General features: G+C 34.3%; 2 protein-coding genes across 2 annotated transcripts in view; one reads left to right on the top strand and one right to left on the bottom strand.

The window, feature by feature from the left end:
- The window catches only part of LOC100369606 (eIF5-mimic protein 2-A-like), a 30,048-nt gene extending 25,565 nt beyond the window's left edge, over positions 1–4,483 (top strand). The window contains exons 12-15 of the mRNA XM_085494551.1: positions 883–954; positions 2,705–2,771; positions 4,089–4,211; positions 4,306–4,483. Of these exons, the coding sequence (XP_085350677.1) occupies positions 883–954; positions 2,705–2,771; positions 4,089–4,211; positions 4,306–4,331 (288 nt within the window). The 3' untranslated portion in view covers positions 4,332–4,483. The remainder of the gene's footprint in view (positions 1–882; positions 955–2,704; positions 2,772–4,088; positions 4,212–4,305) is intronic.
- Positions 4,484–9,908: 5,425 nt separating this feature from the next.
- LOC102808357 (metal cation symporter ZIP14-like) overlaps positions 9,909–22,456 on the bottom strand; it is a 28,328-nt gene continuing 15,780 nt past the window's right edge. The window contains exons 8-12 of the mRNA XM_085494263.1: positions 21,912–22,061; positions 17,939–18,014; positions 14,449–14,598; positions 14,087–14,274; positions 9,909–13,233 (exon numbers count right to left, since the gene is read on the bottom strand). Coding sequence (XP_085350389.1) covers positions 13,096–13,233; positions 14,087–14,274; positions 14,449–14,598; positions 17,939–18,014; positions 21,912–22,061 — 702 coding nt within the window. The 3' untranslated portion in view covers positions 9,909–13,095. The remainder of the gene's footprint in view (positions 13,234–14,086; positions 14,275–14,448; positions 14,599–17,938; positions 18,015–21,911; positions 22,062–22,456) is intronic.

Genomic DNA, 22,456 nt, shown 5'->3' with positions numbered 1-22,456 from the left:
CATTCCCTAAACTTCACCCAAGCAAACCTTGCTCTAGCTGTCACAGCCGCCTCACACCCACCACCCACACTTACCTTGTCCCCCAGGTATGTAAACTCCTTCACTGACTCAACCTCATCACACAACTTTTCTTCCTGTTCCACCACCCTTTCAACTCCATTCTTACATTTTCCACACGCAAAATCCCTTGCCAATCTTTGGGTCACCCTCTTCATCTTTGCACATCTCCCATGTATCCACTTCCCACATTTCACACACCGCACTGAATTTGCCTTTACCCTCTTTCCACACATGCCACATGGGTCAACCTTACTCTTGTGCATGAAGATAATTGGGTCTATCCTATATGCAACCATTTGATTAGCATAAACTGAACATTACTATTATATCGACTTAAATCTTTCTTTCTAAACACAATAACACAGGTGATTAGAGAATAGCTGTGCTATTAAAATTAAAATGTCTTCAAAATTGTATGGGTAAGGAATGATTAGGTTACTGGGTCTTGATTCAGGCGAGTGGCGATCACTTTCCTTGGAAAGCAGCTTCTGCTACAGATGCACTTACTGTAGAATACTTTATTTTCGCTTGGAATTTATTTTCGCTGAAGGGATGATTCTGTGAAAATAAAATCCAGCGAATATACTTTTTTTCTATATTTCACATTAAACTCGTCATTAATCAGTGAAAATAAATTCCATACAAAACACCCAAAAAAAGCCTTTTCAGCGAAAATTAATTCCAGCGAAAATAAAGTATTCCACAATATAGTAGATACAAGAGATATTCCAAGATGGTTTATTAACCATGTAGTTTACTTAGCAAACACTATGCGAGGTACTTCCAGTATTTGTGAGTAAACTTTTACCATTCTATCCACAGACCTATTCACCACTACTTGCTGAATTTACAAGCCAGGGGAAATCAGAAACAGCACTGATATTAAAAATTCAGGTAAGGTACACGTACACTGGATTGTATGTTTGATATCTTTGGCACCTGGGAATAAAATCACATGACAATTTTTATTATATTTTCAGTCTAATTTGATATTCTGTTAATTTCTAAGCAATAAAAGAATGATTTTTATTGGTAACCCGGTAATTCATGCATTTGTAACAAAAAATAGTTCTTACAACTATGAATTTTTAGCTCTGCTGTGTCATACAACGATGACAGCATAGCTAAAAATTCATTTCATGTAGGTGATTGTCTGTAGTTGTCAACAATTGCATTTTTGACTTCTTGTAAACTAACCAGCTCAATTGCTTAGATATTAATTGGTTTATACTGTAAAACATGATGAAAAAGCGGCATGCAATTTTAGCGAATTGTGTTAAAATGATGTAATAGCGACATGTTGATTTAGCGAATCTCTCGTCATTGTTGATTTCTTTGTTTGGCGGCCATTTTGAATTGATAATAAAGTCTTTAGCGACATCTTGAATTAGTGAATCAGTTCTCTCACTAAATTTGCAAAAAAGACATGCTCGCGAAAAAGACATGTTTTACAGTAGGTAACTTGGGTGGACAGCTGTCAGATTTGTTCATTTTGTGACAATATCTCTGTAATATCTTCACAAATGTTTTTATTTTTGGTACAAATATTTTCTCTGCTCTTGGAAAAACCATGGGCCTGCTTTAATATTCGATGTGTACATAATATTTGTGAACAATTTCTTTGAAGTTAGGTTGGCATATTCTTAACAGCCAGAACTCCATTTTTGTGGGTTTAATTGTGTTTTTTCTTGTGCGTATGCACTACTTTCACGAATTTCCATGTCAGAACCCACAAAACCAAAAAACATAATAGTGTTGGTGGGAATTTCCAGAAATTATAAATCGTTGATTTACCTATGCATGTTGATGCAGGATTACTTGTGTAGTATTTCTCATTACTGTACAAGTCCAGTTGACATGCTATAATAATATATCATCTCGAACCATCGTCAAGCTTTGTCTACAGTGAGCTTAACACACTGATACGGATGATACAAAATTATGTCAAAACATGACTACGCATTTACCATTATTTTCATTTTATTTTGACTTGGCATTATAGGAATAGTACTCAAAGATAGCGCTGTGTTGAAACCCCTCAACATTGCCATGACAACCGTAAAATCTGTATTAGAAGCCGCATCCCTAATATAAGTCGCACCCATTCTTTTTGAATAATTGAGAATCTAAAATTTACCATTTCTCATATGTGTAGATGCTCTAATAGAAGCTGCATCCCCTCTGTTGCTTTGTACCATTTTAATAGAAGCCGCGGTTTCTAATACAGATTTTATAGTAATCATAAACAAAAACAGACTGTGGTTTTTCAGATTAACACCTGTGCCCCCCACCAAATGCTCACTATCCCCCACACAAACGAAACAATCTTTGGTTTCCTTCTGACTTCCTGTTCAAGCCCTACTCTTGTACTCTGCAAATTTTATTGAATATAATCAGACTACAATTATTGTTGTGTACAATACCGTAAACTCTTTATTTATTCCCTAGTTTTTAATTTTGCCATTATCAGCTGTAAATAAAATCCACTAAACGAAATCTTTGTTCACATAGAAAGACACTACATGTACCCCTGCTAACTTTGTGAACTTAAGACCCAATGAAACTGCTCAGAATATCAAAATAGTGAAAAAAATAGTTTTACATCCCAGAAAAAAATTATCAAAGTTTTTGTTTTTGTTTTCAGGATTATTGTTACGATAATATGAATTTTATGAAAGTTTTTCAGAAGATTATTATACTGCTCTACAAATGTAAGTAACGTGAAATCTTATTGGCTATTGTATACTTGATGTATGTATTACTGTAAGTAACGTGAAATCTCATTGGCTATTGTATACTTGATGTATGTAGTACTGTAAGTAACGTGAAATCTTATTGGCTATTGTATACTTGATGTATGTATTACTGTAAGTAACGTGAAATCTTATTGGCTATTGTATACTTGATGTATGTAGTACTGTAAGTAACGTGATATCTTATTGGCTATTGTATACTTGATGTATGTAGTACTGTAAGTAACGTGAAATCTCATTGGCTATTGTATCCTTGACGTTTGTAGTACTGTTAAAGTGATTTATTTCACAATTTTTGAGAGGGTGGAAAAACATGAAATTTCAACGAAAATTTGACAGGGTGCTGTGTTTTGGAGATTCTATGACTTCTTCATGAGATTTTGTTGACATAAAAACATCGAATTGCGCAACTTCCCGGCAGTGGAAATTAATCGGTTTACAATACTTGTAATTATGAAATCATACATTGTTCCAAATGATGTTAATATTTTGTTTTTGACTATTGTGGAAGAATACAAAATCTGATTTAATGAGAACATTTGCTGTAAAGTTTTACAAAAAGGCAATTCTAGAGGAAACTCACTAAGGCAAGGCCGTGTCACAAGTTTTCTCGCTAAAATAATCTTCTCTCCAAGTTGACAATGTCACCTGAAAAGTTAGTTGCCTGTTGCCCTAGTTAGTTGCTTTGTTATTCCTGGCAATGTCCAGGTGTCTTGTGTGCTTTCAGATTAAATAGACCATGTTTTTATTTAAAAAAGACTAATTTACCTGGAAGTTGGGATGATTGAATTCAAAATGGGCCAAGATTCAAATTAGGAAATATTATTCATAACCATGACAACAAGATGCATTTTTAATATTCAATGAAGATTTATTAATGTTTTTAAATATATGCTTTGAAAGTTTATTTGGATAAAATAATCTTCTGAAACAGAACATTAACATCCAGTGAATACTGTAAAATACTTTATTATCGATTGGAATTAATTTTCACTAAAGGAATGATTCAGTAAAAATAAAATCCAGTGAATATAAACTCGTCGAAAATCAGTAAAAATAAAGTCCATACAAAACACCCAAAATGTCTTTACAGTGACAATTGATTCCAGCTAAATTAAAAAAAATTTACAGTATACCTTTTATCCTATAGTTTACATTCAACTCATCAAAAATCAGTGAAGTCCGAACAAAACACCCAAAAAGTCTATTCAGTGAAAATTAATTCCAGCTAAAATAAATTGTTTTACAGTAGTTCATTTTTTTATCTTTGTTTAGCTGATGTATTATCAGAAGACGTGATCCTGAAATGGTATCGTGAAGATCACCTCGCCAAAGGAAAGAGCGTCTTCTTACAACAGTTACAGAAATTTGTGGAATGGTTACAGAACGCAGAAGAAGGTATTGTAAACTAGTTAATTTTCGATTCTATGAATTTTCGTAATTTGACTGCTACTCTATTTCATATCATTACAATCTTTTTTTTCTCCACCAGAATCTTCTGACGAGGAAGACTCGTAAATATTTTGTAACCTTGGCGACCACTGTCTATGGATGCAAACTGTTCCAGATAGCCGGAAAACCGGAGGATGCAAAAATTTTAACCAAGTCGTCACAACCTTATTAGTATATATTATTAAAAAAAAATTGAAAGCTAACTTTTTCTGTAGAAATATTTGCAATGTCCTGTTTATTTTGTATACGTACCTGTATTGAGGTCAATAATAGTGTATTGCCCTCTTCCACTGTGATTGGTCTTGTATGTATGTTTCTCAATTCAATAATGGTAAAAAAAAAATTGATTGACCATATATTGCCCTCAGATGTCATTTATGTTGGGTCAATATACTATAATTTCAACATTATTGAAACTTTTCATTTTACTGTTCAGCTTTCTGAACTCCATGGCCAAGGGCCATTCATTATCTTTATATTGCCCTGTCCTGATATGATTTTTCACAAATTGGGAATCAGTTGGCTGTAACTTGTTGGCGACAGAAACTGACGGTTTGTTTAAACTGCTCTGTTAAAGCGCGAGGGTCGTCACCTGTACTTTTCGTGTGTTGCTGGTCTATTTTATGTCAGTTTGGAAATCCTCATCTTTGTTACAAATCATAGTCAACAGAAATCTGATTAGTCTATGCACTTAATTTTACATGATACGAGACGTTAATGAGATGTCGGTAATTCAACTTGTGCGTGACACCCCAAAACTAGCCTGGTTACCTTCGCGGATCTTTAAACCTATGCATGCAAGTCTGCAAACATTGCCCTTTGTTTGCTCGTACCATGACCAAAGTCACAAAGACTGCCACCCTGTTTCTGTGGCAACTGTCGGTGATACAGCGCATACAGACAATTGTGACGTCCAAGTAGGTTGTGCATTTAAATCAGCAGCGTTATTTATTGACCAAGTTCAGCAAAATCAAGGCTATGTTTTCAGACGAGTATGGAGAGGGCCAAAAAAATAATAGAATGTAACGTAACCAGGCTTGCCAAAAGCAGTCAAACACAACCTTGGGAGTGATCGAGTGTTCTCAAATTCGCAAAATTCATCTAAAAACACCAAAGGTGTTTCGTTTCAGAAGGGGGGGGGGGTGTTGAAGAAGTCTATTTTTATGGTTGAAAAAAAGTTGTTTTTTTCAGTCCAAAATATCCAACTTTTCTGCACAGGGAGGAGTGTATGAATGAAATATTTTATTTCTTTTTGGCGAACTTTATCAATTTGAGAAGGGCCCTAAAACTTTCATTTTGTTCCAATGACACGCTCCCTTTAGTTGCTCTTTGGAAATTTCAAACTTTGTGACCTTGAAATGAAATAATAAAATAAATATTTTTGATGTTTTATTTTACCATTTATACCACATTTACTGTCTTAGAGAATAGAATAATAAAAAAAAACTGAAATAAAATTGGCTGAATGTATTATTTTTAGTTCCGCTGTTGACTGTCAAGCAGAGCTTATCACGAGTGATTGTTATCCTTGCCAACTTTTTCGACTTCCTGAATATGAACCTTTTTTGACTCCCGTGTGCGAAGCACAAAAGGGAGTCTTTGCAGTTACCCTGTCTGTCTGTCTGTCTGTCTGTCTGTCTGTCTGTCTGTCTGTCTGTGTCTGTCTGTCTGTGTCTGTCTGTCTGTCTGTCTGTCTATGTATGTATGTATGTATGTCACTTTTTTTGTTCACAGTTATCTCAAGAACCACTAATCAGATTTTGGTGAAACTTGGTACATAGATGCTCTGGGATAATGCGCAGAGTTGATTAGGTTTTGGTAAAAATCTATGAATATTAATTACCTAATTTGCATGATAATTAGCTGATTTTTAGCTGTTCCACTGATGTATGAAGAACCACTTATTGGATTTTGATGAAACTTGGCACATGGATGCTCTGAACTAATGCGCAGATTTGATTTGTTTTTGGTAAAAATCTATGAATATTAAATACCTAATTTGCATGATAACTGATTTTAAGCTGTTCCATGACTGTTCCACTGATATTTGAAGAACCACTCATTAGATTTTGATGAAACTTGGCACATGGATGCTCTGATCTAATGCGCAGATTTCATTAGTTTTGGGTAAAAATCTGTTTATATTAATTACCTAATTTGCATAATGATTAATCAATTTTCGGCTTTTCCACTGATATCTCAAGTACTAATCATAACATTTCAATAAAACTTGGTACATAGATGTCATATGAGACTGCACAGATAGTTTTTAGGGTAATATCAGTACATATTAATTACCTAATTTGCATAATTAATTAATTTTCAGCTATTGATATTTCAAGTAGTAATGAACACATTTCAATGAAACATGGTACATAGTTACTTGAGGACTGTGCAGAGGCCTAATTAGTTTTTGGAGAAATATTTGTGCATATTAATCACCTTATTAGCATAATTAGTTAATTTTCAGCCCTTCACCTGATATCTCAAGTACTAATCATCACATTTCAATGAGACTTAGGATAAATTATTGTGCATATTAACTACTAATTTGCTTAATCAGTTAATTTGTCCTAAGAACCACTCATTGAATTTTAATGAAACTTTTAAAGAGTGCTCATCATATTTCAATGAACCTACATGTGTAGGACTATACACCATATTAGTTTTGGTAAATATTTATGCTTCTTAATCACCTAATTAATTAATACTGATATCTCAAGTATTGATCATCACATTTGAATAAAACTTGGTACATAAATGCTCTAGGACAATAGACGGCACGATTAATTTTGGGTTAAAATCTGTTCATATTAATTCTCTTAATTAGCACAATAATTAATAATTTTTTGGTTCTAATCACATTTCAATGAAACTTGGTACATAGATATTACATTATGCAGATCTTATTACTTTTACATTGCGCAGACCTTATTAGTTTTACACTTAAATGTGTTCATATTAGTTACCTTATTTGCATAATTAGTTTTCTGCATTTCCATCAATATCTCAAGTTCAAGTAATTTTGAATTAATTTTTAATGTGTCTCCAATACTCTCAGCACACGGGAGTTCTTTCTAAGCTTTCTTTGATTATATTTATTCATTTGGTTAAAAGTGATATTTTTGACTTGCTAAAAATCACAAGTTTGATATTATACATAAAAATACTGCAGGTGTCCCTCTCAGATTTCATTTAGCGTTATCTTCAATTCTCAAATTGAAACATGCATTCCGAAAAGCTGCTTGTTTAATCCCTATTACACTTGTATTTTGGGTTCATTTGTATTTGCATCTTATAATAATTTGATTTGTACAAAGCCACGCGGTTATAAGGATTTCTTTGAAAATATCGAGTTGCTTGAGTATGCCGTCACAAATTTTTGTATTGATTATTGGCTACTAAGGGCAGCCATGCTAGTTTTATTTCATTTTTCCCGCAACCATTTCTCGGGCATGCTTCAACTTTTGTTTCGGTAAAGTTGTTTTACCTCTGTTACTGACAAATTTTTATTTTTTCTTGTGTCTTGGCAGTTCCCACGTACTTTCATTGATAGGTGTATAGTCACTATCGTAGTACACCAGAGAAATTTTCACTAACCAGCAAAATCACACAGTGTCTACAACAATTTCCTGAGCATGCCAATTACTGTAAAATACTTTATTTTTGCTGAAAATAAAATCCAGCGAATATACCTTTTTTAGTCCCTGTTCGGACGCAGTCCGAAAACGGGGACTTATGTTTTGCCCTGTGTGCGTCCGTGCGTCCGTGATCACCTGTATCTCGAACATGCATGGACCGATTAAGTTCAAACTTCACTCATACATCACACATTATATGGGACATATGCACATGCATTTTTTTCATGATCCGATTAACGATAGCCGAATAGCGGCCATTTTAAGGCCGAAAATGCATCAAAATCGCACATTTTCACCATTCCGGACCCGGATCTCAGTTATGCATGGACGGATTTCATTCAAATTTGGTACATACATTAAACATAATAGGACCTTGATGCACGTCATTTTTTTTTTCGGATCAAGTTCGAAATAGCCGACTGGCGGCCATTTTGTTTTAAAGAATTCAGTTCTGGATCCGTATCCGAGACATGTCTGGATTGATCAAGTTCAAACTTCACACACACAAGGTACATCATGTCACAAATATGTATGTGCATTTGTTTCATGATCTCATTAACGATAGCCGAATAGCGGCCATTTTAAGGCCGAAAATGCATCAAAATCGCACATTTTCACCATTCCGGACCCGGATCTCAGTTATGCATCGATGGATTTTGTTCAAATTTGGTACATACATTAAACATAATAGGACCTTGATGCACGTCTTTTTTTTTTTCGGATCAAGTTCGAAATGGCCGACTGGCGGCCATTTTGTTAAAGAATTCAGTTCTGGATTCGTATCCAAGACATGTCTGGATTGATCAAGTTCAAACTTCACACACACATGGTACATCATGTCACAAATAGATATGTGCATTTGTTTCATGATCTGCTTAACAATAGCGGAATGATGGCCATTTTAAGGCCGAAAATGCATCAAAATCACGTATTTTCACAATTCCAGAACCGGATCTCAGTCATGCATGGATGGATTTTGTTCAGATTTAGCACAATGTGTTGTACATATGCAGGTGCATTTCGGTCATGATCTGCTTTGAATGTATATGTCACTCAAATATGAACGGAACGGGGACGTGTCATTGACAATGACTTGTTCCAAATTGTACTTGCCAAAAATCAGTGAAAATAAATTCCATACAAAACGCCCATAGTCTTTTCAGTGAAAATTAAGTCTTTTACAGTAGTATGAACATTACTGGTTTTGTGATTCAAAGCCCAGCTAGTTTGTTATGAGAATGATTTTGGCGTCTAAAGCCACCAAGCCTTAATAAAATCAGTGCCAGCAAATAAGAATTTGTAGAAATTACTCAACATGTACACGAGTCTGTTCAAGCCACTTGCATTTTTACTCCTACAAAGGGTTTGATATTTATAAATTTGACTAGTATGCGAGAATTAAAGAGAAGGGGTCTTCACCTGCATATGTCAGGGAATAGTCCATTCACTGCGAGATCCCGCAATGTGCATGAAATCTAAGGTAAAAAAGGTCATAGTGGTGATAAACGTGAAAGTATTTGGGGAATATTTCCATGCTTAATGTGTTGTACACATTTGAAGTCTTTGTATTCAACAGCAATATTCTCCTGTCAAAGATCAGCCTTTCAATATGAGCTACGAAATAATGAAGTTTAAAGTCAAATTTTGCGGCAGACGCTCGGCGTGCATCCTTCATGCAACTTGCGCAATCTCGCTGTTGAACAGAAAATTATTTATTGGGGTGATTACTGTAACAATGCACACCAAATATCGTAAAGGCTTATGAGTAGACACTTGTTTGCGAGGATTAAAAGACTTGTACAGTATTTGTCACCCACAAATTAAACAACATTGGTTGGTGTGTGACGTGTTCAAAATTTATGCAAATAACAAGTCTTGTATGCAATGCATGGGACTCACATCTACTTCGACATCGCATGGCGACCGTCAAAAACAATATACATGGTATACATCACTATAGGTTTTATGACTACCATCTATAAAGAATTTTACAATAAAGACATAGAATTAGTCTTTTTATTGATAAAACCAAGCAACATAAAAAAAAATCCACTACTTAGAAATAATATACACGACACAGCTTTAACCTTGTCATCACCAGTTCCCCAAAAAAGTCCTGTATATATAGTTTCTACATTTTCTTTCAGAAGATTGGGACACAAATAGCCAAATTTTGTGAGTGAAAACTGAAAATTACTCAAAATTATGGTTCATTTCAAGAAATATAAGAAAATATTGGCCAGAAATTTTGGTGGCGAAAAGGTGAACTTTGAGCAAAGCACCACAAGGACGCATTGAAACTCGCTATCACAAATTGTCTTTTACTCCTAGCGTAACAAATCCATTTCCTTTATTTTTTATAATTTTCACAATTCAAACAAACGAGACGTTTCTATTGGCAGATGGAATAACATTCAAATTATGCCATTTTGTGATGTGCTCACTGATTGGCTGGTTGGATTACATTTATACAAATAAATTAATGGATTTGCTGTGTCGATAAGTACAAGAAATATGATAAAACCATAAACAATACGTATATATGTTACCAATATATACAAATATTAGCTTGTGACCATGTTTTAACTTTAAATCCAGTTCTATATAAAATTAAAAAAAAAATAACATTAAGCCTCTCTTCGATACAGGATAGAGCGCTCTCTACTGAGTTAATGTATCTATATATTAAGTTTGTTACACTTCGTAAAAATACCATAAAGCCTCACTCTGATACAAGATAGGGCGCCCTCTACTGGGTTAATGTGTGTATATATATATATATATTTATTAAGTTTGTATCATTTTGTAACAATACCATAAAGCCTCTTATTAAAACAAGATAGGGCGCCCTCTACTGAGTTAATGTGTACATTAAGTTTCTGTTAAAATACCATAAAGCCTCACTCTGATACAAACCATGACGCCCTCTAGCACGTCATGTATATTAAGTTACTGTTACACGGTAAAAATACCATAAAGCCTCTCACTCCAATACATAAGGTGCCCTCTACTGACTTAATCTCTATACAATGTATTAAGTTTCTGTTAATTTAAAGCCTCTTACTAAAACAAGATAGGGTGCCGTGTACTAAGTTTGTTACTCAGTGAAAATACCATAAAGCCTCACTCTGATACAAGATAGGGCGCCCTCTACTGAGTTAATGTGTACATTAAGTTTCTGTTAAAATACCATAAAGCCTCACTCTGATACAAACCATGACGCCCTCTAGCACATCATGTATATTAAATTACTGTTACACGGTAAAAATACCATAAAGCCTCTCACTCCAATACATAAGGTGCCCTCTACTGAGTTAATCTCTATACAATGTATTAAGTTTCTGTTAATTTAAAGCCTCTTACTAAAACAAGATAGGGTGCCGTGTACTAAGTTTGTTACTCAGTGAAAATACCATAAAGCCTCACTCTGATACAAGATAGGGCGCCCTCTACTGAGTTAATGTGTACATTAAGTTTCTGTTAAAATACCATAAAGCCGTGTACTAAGTTTGTTACTCAGTAAAAACAGCATAAAGCCTCACTCTGATACAAGATAGGGCGCCCTCTACTGAGTTAATGTGTATATATATATATATTAAGTTTGTATCATTTCGTAACAATACCATAAAGCCTCTTATTAAAACAAGATAGGGCGCCCTCTACTGAGTTAATGTGTACATTAAGTTTCTGTTAAAATACCATAAAGCCTCAGTCTGATACAAGATAGGGCACCCTCTACTGAGTTAATCTGTATATAGACGACTTCCCCGGAAGTTGAAGAATGAAGATGCGGCTTTTTCGCATGCGCGCGCATGCAGTTTTGGGGTGTAAACTTGCACGCTTGATATTGTGCTTCTGGGTGTACCAATTGACGTAACAACAATAAAATTCTTTTTATCGACTATCAATAACTGACATGTTTGTATTTTTGCACCTCAGTTTTGCTACTTCCGGGAAAGTGGTCTATCAAGTTTCTGTTACTCTTGATAAAATACTGTGGAATACTTTATTTTCGCTGGAATTAATTTTCGATGAAAAGGCTTTTGGGGCGTTTTGTATGGAATTTATTTTCACTGATTTTTGATGAGTTTAATGTGAAATATAGGAAAAAAAGTATATTCGCTGGATTTTATTTTCACGGAATCATCCCTCCAGCGAAAATAGCGAAAATAAATTCCAAGCGAAAATAAAGTATTCTACAGTACCATAAAGCCTCTCTCTGATACAAGGTAGGGCGCCCTCTACTGAATTACTCTGTAAAAATAAAGCCTCAATCTGATACAAGATAGGGCGCCCTCTACTGAGTTGAACTGTATATTAAGTTTCTGTTACTCTCAGTAAAATACCATAAAGCCTCACTCTGATACAAGATAGGGCGCCCTCTACTGAGTTAATCTGTATATTTAATTTCTGTTATTCTTGGTAAAAATACCATAAAGCCTCACTCTGATACAATATAGGGCGCCCTCTACTGAGTTGAACTGTATATTAAGCTTCTGTTACTCTTGGTAAAATACCATAAAGCCTCTCTCTGATACAAGGTAGGGCACCCTCTACTGAGTTAATTTGTATATTTAGTTTCTGTTATTCTTGGTAAAAATACCATAAAGCCTCACTCTGAAACAGGGCGCCCTCTACTGAGGTAATGTGTATGTTAAGTTACTGTCACTTATAGTAAAAATAGCATAAAGACACAATCTGAATTTAAATAGGGCGCCCTCTACTAATGCGTATATGAACACATTGTTACTCCTCCCAGCACACAGTAACACTCCATATAACTGAAACTGTTTGAAATGGAAAGACAATACATTGAGCACCATCTTTAGTAGTGACATCATAGAATTATCCAAATCAAGATTAAAGCGCGGTGGTCGTCGTGCAGCGCATGCTCGAATTTCATGTAAATAAACAATGTATTTTATACTATGAATACTATGAGTTCCATATCGAACACGACACAGCGCAACGACCATCGCCCTCTTTAGGTGATATCAAGTAATTATCCAAATCATGATTTGGTGACATCAAGCTATTGTCCAAATCATGATTTGGTGACATCAAGCTATTGTCCAAATCATGATTTGGTGACATCAAGCAATTATCCAAATCATGATTTAGTGACATCAAGCAATTATCAAAATCATGATTTAGTGACTTCAATTGATTTGTACATCAAGCTATACAAATCAATTGCCAGATATAATTAAATCTTCTTCGTAGTACGCAATAAGAACCATGATAACAATGCCGAGAATGATTCCCATATTTTGTAAAATGAATGTAAGAACTGGTTTGTCACTTTGATAATGTGATATTTCTGGCATCTGAAAATAAAATTAAACAAGTCATGATTAATGACATAGTCCCTGTTGGAACTAACAAGGATAGAAATGTGCCAAATATTGAAGTATAACTATAAAATACTTTATTTTAGCTTGAATTTATTTTCAATGAAAAGACTTTTTGCGTGTTTTGTATGGAATTTATTTTTGACGAGTTGAATGTAAAAAACATTGCAAGCAAAAATAAAATATTTGACAGTATACAGTAAATAAATTCTAAATCTAGTGAACATGTAAAATAACAATAGATCTCATTTGAAAAGTTAGCAACAAAAAAATGAATGTAGTGTCATTGAAAATTAAAAAAAATGAAATTATACATTATGTATACATAAACAAATTTCTTGAAAAAAAATGACAGATTGATGGAGAGAGATTCCCATAGTTTGATAGGAAAGCCATGACAACACAATTTAAAGATTGTACTAAAAATATAATGTCATTGTTTATTTGCTCATTAGAATATTCCAGCCCAATTTGCGTATATATTCCAGTCATTCAACGTTTGATGTTTGCCGCAGTTGCACGTCCTATACTATACTGTCTATGCTTTAATTTAGTGAGAGAAACAAGTGAACATTACAGGAAATATTACTGACTAGATCTAAAATCTGCTGTGATATCTTAGCATCAGTGTTCCCTCTAAGCCTCAATTTTCTCAGATTCAATTGCAGTTTCTCAGTGAAATTTTGTCTTTTGAGAAACTTTCCAACTTTTTTATGCAGAAAAAACATTTCAAGGAGATATGGGCAAATTTTCTCAGTATTTTCAAGATTCAAAAAAATTAAAGGGAACAGGTCATCGGCACAAGACCTCTGTAGGTAATTTCACTTACCAGATCTACTAGGGCTATGTAAAGAAAGATTCCGGCTGTTATCGCAAATATCCATTGTCTTGCCGATTCATCGGCTCCGATTGATAGACCAATATACAAACCAATAAACGCACACATTGCAGAAAGCGAGTTAAACAACAAAGCCATTTTGTAACTGAGTCCACCATTCATCAGGATAGCAAAATCACCTGAAATTAACATTAACCTTATTAATCACACAAGTTGAGCACCTGAGATTAACATTAACCTTATTAATCACACAAGTTGAACACCTGAAATAAACATTAACCTCATTAATCACACCTGAATAAATGTACAATCAAATAAAACAAACATTATAAACCAATTAGAACCTGACTCACCTAATTCATGAGGTAATTCATGGCAGAACACGGCTATAGATGTGGAAATACCGACAAATACACCAGCAGAGAAGGCGGCACCGATAGCAAGTCCGTCACTGATATTATGTAAGATATCGCCAATCACCACCACGAATATAACAGAAGATACTAAAACAAAAGAATTAATTATAAATAAAGAAATAGATATTTAGTTTAATTTTTTCACCACAAGACTTTCTCACCCAAATTTGTCTGTGTTTTTTTCCTAAATTCTTTAATATTTCTGGAAATGAACCTCTTTTGGGGTCAACAGACAAAATTTGAGTCAATTTTCAGTTTAAATATTTGGCTATATTTGTCTACTGAACGATAGTATTGATTATAAACGGGACTACTTTGTGAATTTGTGATGAAAAGAGGGAATTAGTGAAAAGGATATACGTCCATCAGTGAAATAAATAAAAAATTAATTTGGCGGTCAGAAAAATCTATAAGAATCAAAACATTATCAGGGTTTGTCATTTCAAAATGGCTGACAAGTAAATATTACCGGTACATCTTTTCGTAAAATAAAATTGTCACTGATTTTCATTGATTACTGTAAAATGACTAATTTTTACTGGGTTTAAATCTTGCTGATTTACCGTTTCAGGCATATTCGGTGGGTTTTAATTTAGTGCATTTTCAAGTCAGCGAAATAAACAAAATTAAAACCCAGTGAATACAGTGGCCCCTCGCTAAGTCGCGCCTCGGTAAGTCGCGATTCGGCTAAGTCGCGGGTACTTGGATGGCTCCCAAAATTTCTATTGTGTTTTGACAGCAATTTTGAAGTACAAAGACTAATGTTTCGTGGCATAGTGTTTTTAACTAACCGTTAAAGAGACAACTTAACACCCACTGTCCGTCAATTGCTGAGACGCAATGGGTGACGGCGGCCTTACTCAAGGTGTCAACAGGGGTGTCGAGTAGTGACCGTACGTACTTCTTGGCCGGTCCCATTTTGGTATACCTCTACAAAAACTCGCTACAATGAGTTGAATTCATAGAATTCTGATCTCTATTTCTCAATTGAGCAGCATGTCAAAGCAAAAGCTATACAGCCTGTTCGTACGCCATAAACTCACGGCGATCGACCGTGTCAAACCAAGTTAAGGGTTGCACGTGGTTGAGCCCACTATTCGTGGGTGGGTAAAAAAATGAAAAGTAAATTTGTTTTCAAAGTTGACCAAGAGGCGGGACTGAACAGAAAAACAAGCGAAAGTGTCCGACAATGATGACACCGATAAAGCTGTTTACGTTTCTTTAAGAACGGTCTGCCGGAACTCCACTATCTGGTCCCATCACCCAATGCAAAGCATACAACTCAGATATGACGACTTTGAATTTGAGGCCAGTTCAGGGTGGTTCTTGCGATGGCAAAGAAGACACGCTATCGACACACGCAGTCTCAATCCAAGGCGAAGCTCGATCTGGGAACATTGACGCTGTCGGAACTTTTCCCGAAAAATTGAGAGAAATTATCTATGAAGGTGGTTATTTTGACGAACATGTTTATAATTGCGATGGAACTGGTTTATTTTGGAAGCTGTTACCGTCGAAGTCACAAGCAACAGCAAGCGGCCCACATAATATCAGACACAAACAAAATAATCAACGCAATGTTTACAGCAAACATAATCATGATTTTATTCGAATACTGCCTGACATGTGATGATACATCAATTAACTAAACCGAGGGTTTATATGTGCTTTTTATATGTTTTTAAATGCACGACCTCCCTCTTTCACGACGTCCCTCAGTAAGTCGCGGCCCTCAATCAGTCGTGGTTTTTGCTTGGATCCCAACACCCGCGACTTAGCGAGGGGCCACTGTAATTACTACAATGACGAAACAGAAGTAATTGAAAGATTTGCAAAACACAATTCGCACATTTTATTACAATATTATTTTTATGGCAAAAGCATTAATGGTGTAAAAATTAATGGGGTCTGTGAGAAACAATCAGAAGCGAACTGGTTAAAAATGTTATTTTGAAATTGTAAATTATTTTTTTCATTATTGAAATAGCACAAATAAAACATGACAGCTGGCATTGAATTGTACAAAATAGAAAACACCACAATAGCCCACATCTCATTCTTGTTTTGTTTTCAGTTTTTGTTTCTGTAAATTATTATGTTAATATTGTGTGGAAAAAAATATATTATAAATAAACAAAAAAAACAGTCAAGAGTTTTTATAATTATTTTCTTTGTTAAATGTTTTTGATTGGACACAAACTTTGAATGCAAAGCAATTTACACCTGAATGTATATCTGCATGGTGTGACCAAACAGGTCAAGTCTGTTATTAACCAATCAGAATGCTGTGTCTACTGTGTGACCAAACAGGTCAAGTCTGTTATTAACCAATCAGAATGCTGTGTCTACTGTGTGACCAAACAGGTCAAGTCTGTTATTAACCAATCAGAATGCTGTGTCTACTGTGTGACCAAACAGGTCAAGTCTGTTATTAACCAATCAGAATGCTGTGTCTACTGTGTGACCAAACAGGTCAAGTCTGTTATTAACCAATCAGAATGCTGTGTCTACTGTGTGACCAAACAGGTCAAGTCTGTTATTAACCAATCAGAATGCTGTGTCTATTGTGTGACCAAACAGGTCAAGTCTGTTATTAACCAATCAGAATGCTGTGTCTACTGTGTGACCAAACAGGTCAAGTCTGTTATTAACCAATCAGAATGCTGTGTCTACTGTGTGACCAAACAGGTCAAGTCTGTTATTAACCAATCAGAATGCTGTGTCTACTGTGTGACCAAACAGGTCAAGTCTGTTATTAACCAATCAGAATGCTGTGTCTACTGTGTGACCAAACAGGTCAAGTCTGTTATTAACCAATCAGAATGCTGTGTCTACTGTGTGACCAAACAGGTCAAGTCTGTTATTAACCAATCAGAATGCTGTGTCTACTGTGTGACCAAACAGGTCAAGTCTGTTATTAACCAATCAGAATGCTGTGTCTACTGTGTGACCAAACAGGTCAAGTCTGTTATTAACCAATCAGAATGCTGTGTCTATTGTGTGACCAAACAGGTCAAGTCTGTTATTAACCAATCAGAATGCTGTGTCTACTGTGTGACCAAACAGGTCAAGTCTGTTATTAACCAATCAGAATGCTGTGTCTACTGTGTGACCAAACAGGTCAAGTCTGTTATTAACCAATCAGAATGCTGTGTCTACTGTGTGACCAAACAGGTCAAGTCTGTTATTAACCAATCAGAATGCTGTGTCTACTGTGTGACCAAACAGGTCAAGTCTGTTATTAACCAATCAGAATGCTGTGTCTACTGTCAAAAATTTAAGGGGATTAACATACTATAAACATAACATAATAACAAAATAAAATTTTTCATTAAATTACCCATGTTTAAGAACGTTCTGTTGCCGTTGATTTTCGGTATCCTGATCGCATAAACCATAGAAGAGCTTACATATAAACCAACATTACCTTGTTTCTTTTGTGGGGGTTCATCTTCCTTGCTTTTCTGAATATCACCATTGCAAGCGGTAACCTTCTCTGGTGCCTATAACAATGACACCATGATTTCAAACCGATGAAAAGGAGAAATTTACAACATGATACAATGTATGGTCAGTTGAATGAATAAACATGGTTTATTCGGGCAAAAGGCAAACTTTTTTTTATATTTCGCTTAAAGGACGGTAGTCGTCGTGCTGCGCATGTGCGATATTTGTGTTGATAAACATTGATTTTCCCACAATTCAGTGCGCTCTTCTTATGGAAATCTCAAGCATGATGTTTGGCCTGGGCGTGATTTGCACTAATTACCGCTGGTGACTCCTTAGTTACCTTCAATCACCTGAAACAATACCTAATTAGAGCTTGGTAACGCACTCAGTTTGTACTCGTTGATCTGCGCAACAGTCAAAGTCGCAATCTTTGTTTATATGAGACCCATATATCTCGCACATGCGTGGCGCAACAACTACCGCCTTTTAATTAATATATGAAATGAAAATCATAATATTTTAATTGTAGCAGTGAAAATTTCTTTGGAGTCTTACGACAAGAAGTTTCAGCAACTTCCACAAACATTTTGTTTTCACAAATAATATAAAATCACAAAAATTAACCAGTTTACAGTCATACCATCTCAGCGTTCTCAATCACTGACGTTTTCGTATTAAATCCCAAAGTAGGAATGTTCATTTGCAGCTAAAAACTCAACACCTGCATTCAATCGAGAAGAAATTGTTCACATCAAATCTCTCATGAATACAATTTTAATTACTTAATTAATGCAGTGAGTAACAAGCCAAATCATGACATAGCTTCAATTCGGCATCTAGCCAGCCACCTGTCTACCTGTCATTTTAAACAGATACAAAAATTCAGCAAAATCTTTACAAACCTTTTCGTTCAATTTTGATTGAAAACAAGCAGCCTATCGGCTGAGATAGCTCCGCTGTTAGCAATGCACATTTCAATTAAAGAACTGAAGACATCATTAGAAAATGAACAATATGAATAGTATCAAAGCAATCGGACTTACAGTTTTTAACAAGAAGTCGAAAATATCACTTTTTACCGAAAATTACAAAAATATTCACCAAAACAAATTAATTAGAGAATTGAAGATATCATCACAAAATGAACAAATCTGAGAGGTCCACATGTAGTACCTATATATGTAATATCAAAGCAATCGGACTTACAGTTTTCAACAAGAAGTCGAAAATATCACTTTTTACCAAAAATGACAAAAATATTCACCAAAATTAGAGAATTAAAGATATCATTACAAAATGAACAAATCTGAGAGAGGTCCACTTGTAGTACCTATATATGTAGTATCAAAGCAATTGGACTTGCGGTTTTTAACAAGAAGTCGAAAATATCACTTTTTACCAAAAATGACAAAAAAATTCACCAAAATTAGAGAATTAAAGATATCATTACAAAATGAACAAATCTGAGAGAGGTCCACATGTAGTACCTATATAAGTAATATCAAAGCAATTGCACTTGTGGTTTTTAACAAGAAGTCGAAAATATCACTTTTTACCAAAAATGACAAAAATATTCACCAAAATTAGAGAATTGAAGATATCATTACGAAATGAACAAATCGGGGAGGGGTCCACATGTAGTACCTATATATGTAGTATCAAAGCGATTAAACTTGCGGTTTTTAACAAGAAGTCGAAAATATCACTTTTTACCAAAAATGACAAAAATATTCACCAAAATTAGAGAATTAAAGATATCATTACAAAATGAACAAATCTGAGAGAGGTCCACATGTAGTACCTATATATGTAATATCAAAGCAATTGCACTTGCGGTTTTTAACAAGAAGTCGAAAATATCACTTTTTACCAAAAATGACAAAAATATTCACCAAAATTAGAGAATTAAAGATATCATTACAAAATGAACAAATCTGAGAGAGGTCCACATGTAGTACCTATATATGTAATATCAAAGCAATTGCACTTGCGGTTTTTAACAAGAAGTCGAAAATATCACTTTTTACCAAAAATGACAAAAATATTCACCAAAATTAGAGAATTGAAGATATCATCACGAAATGAACAAATCGGGGAGGGGTCCACACGTAGTACCTATATATGTAGTATCAAAGCGATTGGACTTGCGGTTTTTAACAAGAAGTCGAAAATATAACTTTTTACCAAAAATGACAAAAATATTCACCAAAATTAGAGAATTAAAGATATCATTACAAAATGAACAAATCTGAGAGAGGTCCACATGTAGTATCTATATATGTAATATCAAAGCAATTGCACTTGCGGTTTTTAACAAGAAGTCGAAAATATCACTTTTTACCAAAAATGACAAAAATATTCACCAAAATTAGAGAATTAAAGATATCATTACAAAATGAACAAATCTGAGAGAGGTCCACATGTAGTACCTATATATGTAATATCAAAGCAATTGCACTTGCGGTTTTTAACAAGAAGTCGAAAATATCACTTTTTACCAAAAATGACAAAAATATTCACCAAAATTAGAGAATTGAAGATATCATCACAAAATGAACAAATCTGAGAGAGGTCCACATGTAGTACCTATATATGTAGTATCAAAGCGATTGGACTTGTGGTTTTTAACAAGAAGTCGAAAATATCACTTTTTACCAAAAATGACAAAAATATTCACCAAAATTAGAGAATTAAAGATATCATTACAAAATGAACAAATCTGAGAGAGGTCCACATGTAGTACCTATATATGTAATATAAAAGCAATTGCACTTGCGGTTTTTAACAAGAAGTCGAAAATATCACTTTTTACCAAAAATGACAAAAATATTCACCAAAATTAGAGAATTAAAGATATCATTACAAAATGAACAAATCTGAGAGAGGTCCACATGTAGTACCTATATATGTAATATCAAAGCAATTGTACTTGCGGTTTTTAACAAGAAGTCGAAAATATCACTTTTTACCAAAAATGACAAAAATATTCACCAAAAATAGAGAATTGAAGATATCATCACGAAATGAACAAATCTGAGAGAGGTCCACATGTAGTACCTATATATGTAGTATCAAAGCGATTGGATTTGCGGTTTTTAACAAGAAGTCGCAAATATCACTTTTTACCAAAAATGACAAAAATATTCACCAAAATTAGAGAATTAAAGATATCATTACAAAATGAACAAATCTGAGAGAGGTCCACATGTAGTACCTATATATGTAATATCAAAGCAATTGCACTTGCGGTTTTTAACAAGAAGTCGAAAATATCACTTTTTACCAAAAATGCCAAAAATATTCACCAAAATTAGAGAATTGAAGATATCAACATGAAATGAACAAACCTAAGAGAGGTCTACCCAAGGTACATATACACCAAGTATCAAAGCATTCAGGCTTGTAGTTTTCAAGAAGAAGTCGAAAAAGTAAAACATTGACACGGACGACGGACGACACCGGACGACGACGGACAATCACTCATATGATAAGCTCCGCTCGACAAAGTCGACAGCGGAGCTAAAAATTACTATATTATTAAAATAAGCAAAATTAATCAACAAATCGCTTGCAAGGTTGTGGTTACAGATTACAGGCAGCTATCTTACATTTTGATAAAGATTTCAGTCGGATAAATTTCATTAAACAGGAATAAATATTTAGAAGGATAAATTTCATTAAATACCCAGTAGGCAAAAATATTTACAAACCTTTCAATTTTCATTAAAATTTTCTGCAAATTACGAAATAACCATAAAAACCCATAATATCCAATGTATGTATACGACACTGATATCTGGTTTAGGAATGCAAAAAATTACAGCGATGAATTTTCGGCAGAAAATGGCCGCCATTTGGCCATCTTGAATCAAAAGCGAAATGAATAAACATGCATATTTAATCCCGAAATGAATGATGTCACTACTGAAGACATGAATTTTTAAACTTACCAAATATTGTTTAGACCCTGATTGCTTCATCTGGACTGGTGGTTTTGATGTATTAGCTTTCTTTGCATCTACTATTGACAATGGTTGCTCTGCATGTGAGTGTCCATGTATAGAATGTGAATGGTGTCCATGCTCCTCATCACATACTTCCTACAGGTAGATAGTAATTTAACAAATACTGTAAAAAACTTTATTATCGCTTGGAAATAATTTTAGCTATTTTCACTGAAGAATGATTTATTCGATTGTACATAAAATAAATAGTAGAAAAAAAAGGGAAAAAAAAACGGTTTTGTTTTATTTCCTTATTTTTTTTATACCAAACAATATGCTAATTAGTATTCAAATTAGCCGCTACTTTATGGAAAATTTCTGGAGAGAACACTGGACCATGTTAAGAATGAAGAACTACTGTAAAATCTGTATTAGAAACCGCTGCTTCTATTAAAATGGTACAATAAACTAGATGTGGCTTCTATTAGATCATCTACACACATGAGAAATCATGAATATTTGGTTCTCAATTATTCAAAAAAATTTGAAAT

This window comes from Saccoglossus kowalevskii, chromosome 20, assembly GCF_978046115.1.
Source record: "Saccoglossus kowalevskii chromosome 20, keSacKowa6.1, whole genome shotgun sequence".
NCBI lineage: Eukaryota > Metazoa > Hemichordata > Enteropneusta > Harrimaniidae > Saccoglossus > Saccoglossus kowalevskii.
This window is presented reverse-complemented; position numbering and strand designations above follow the sequence as displayed.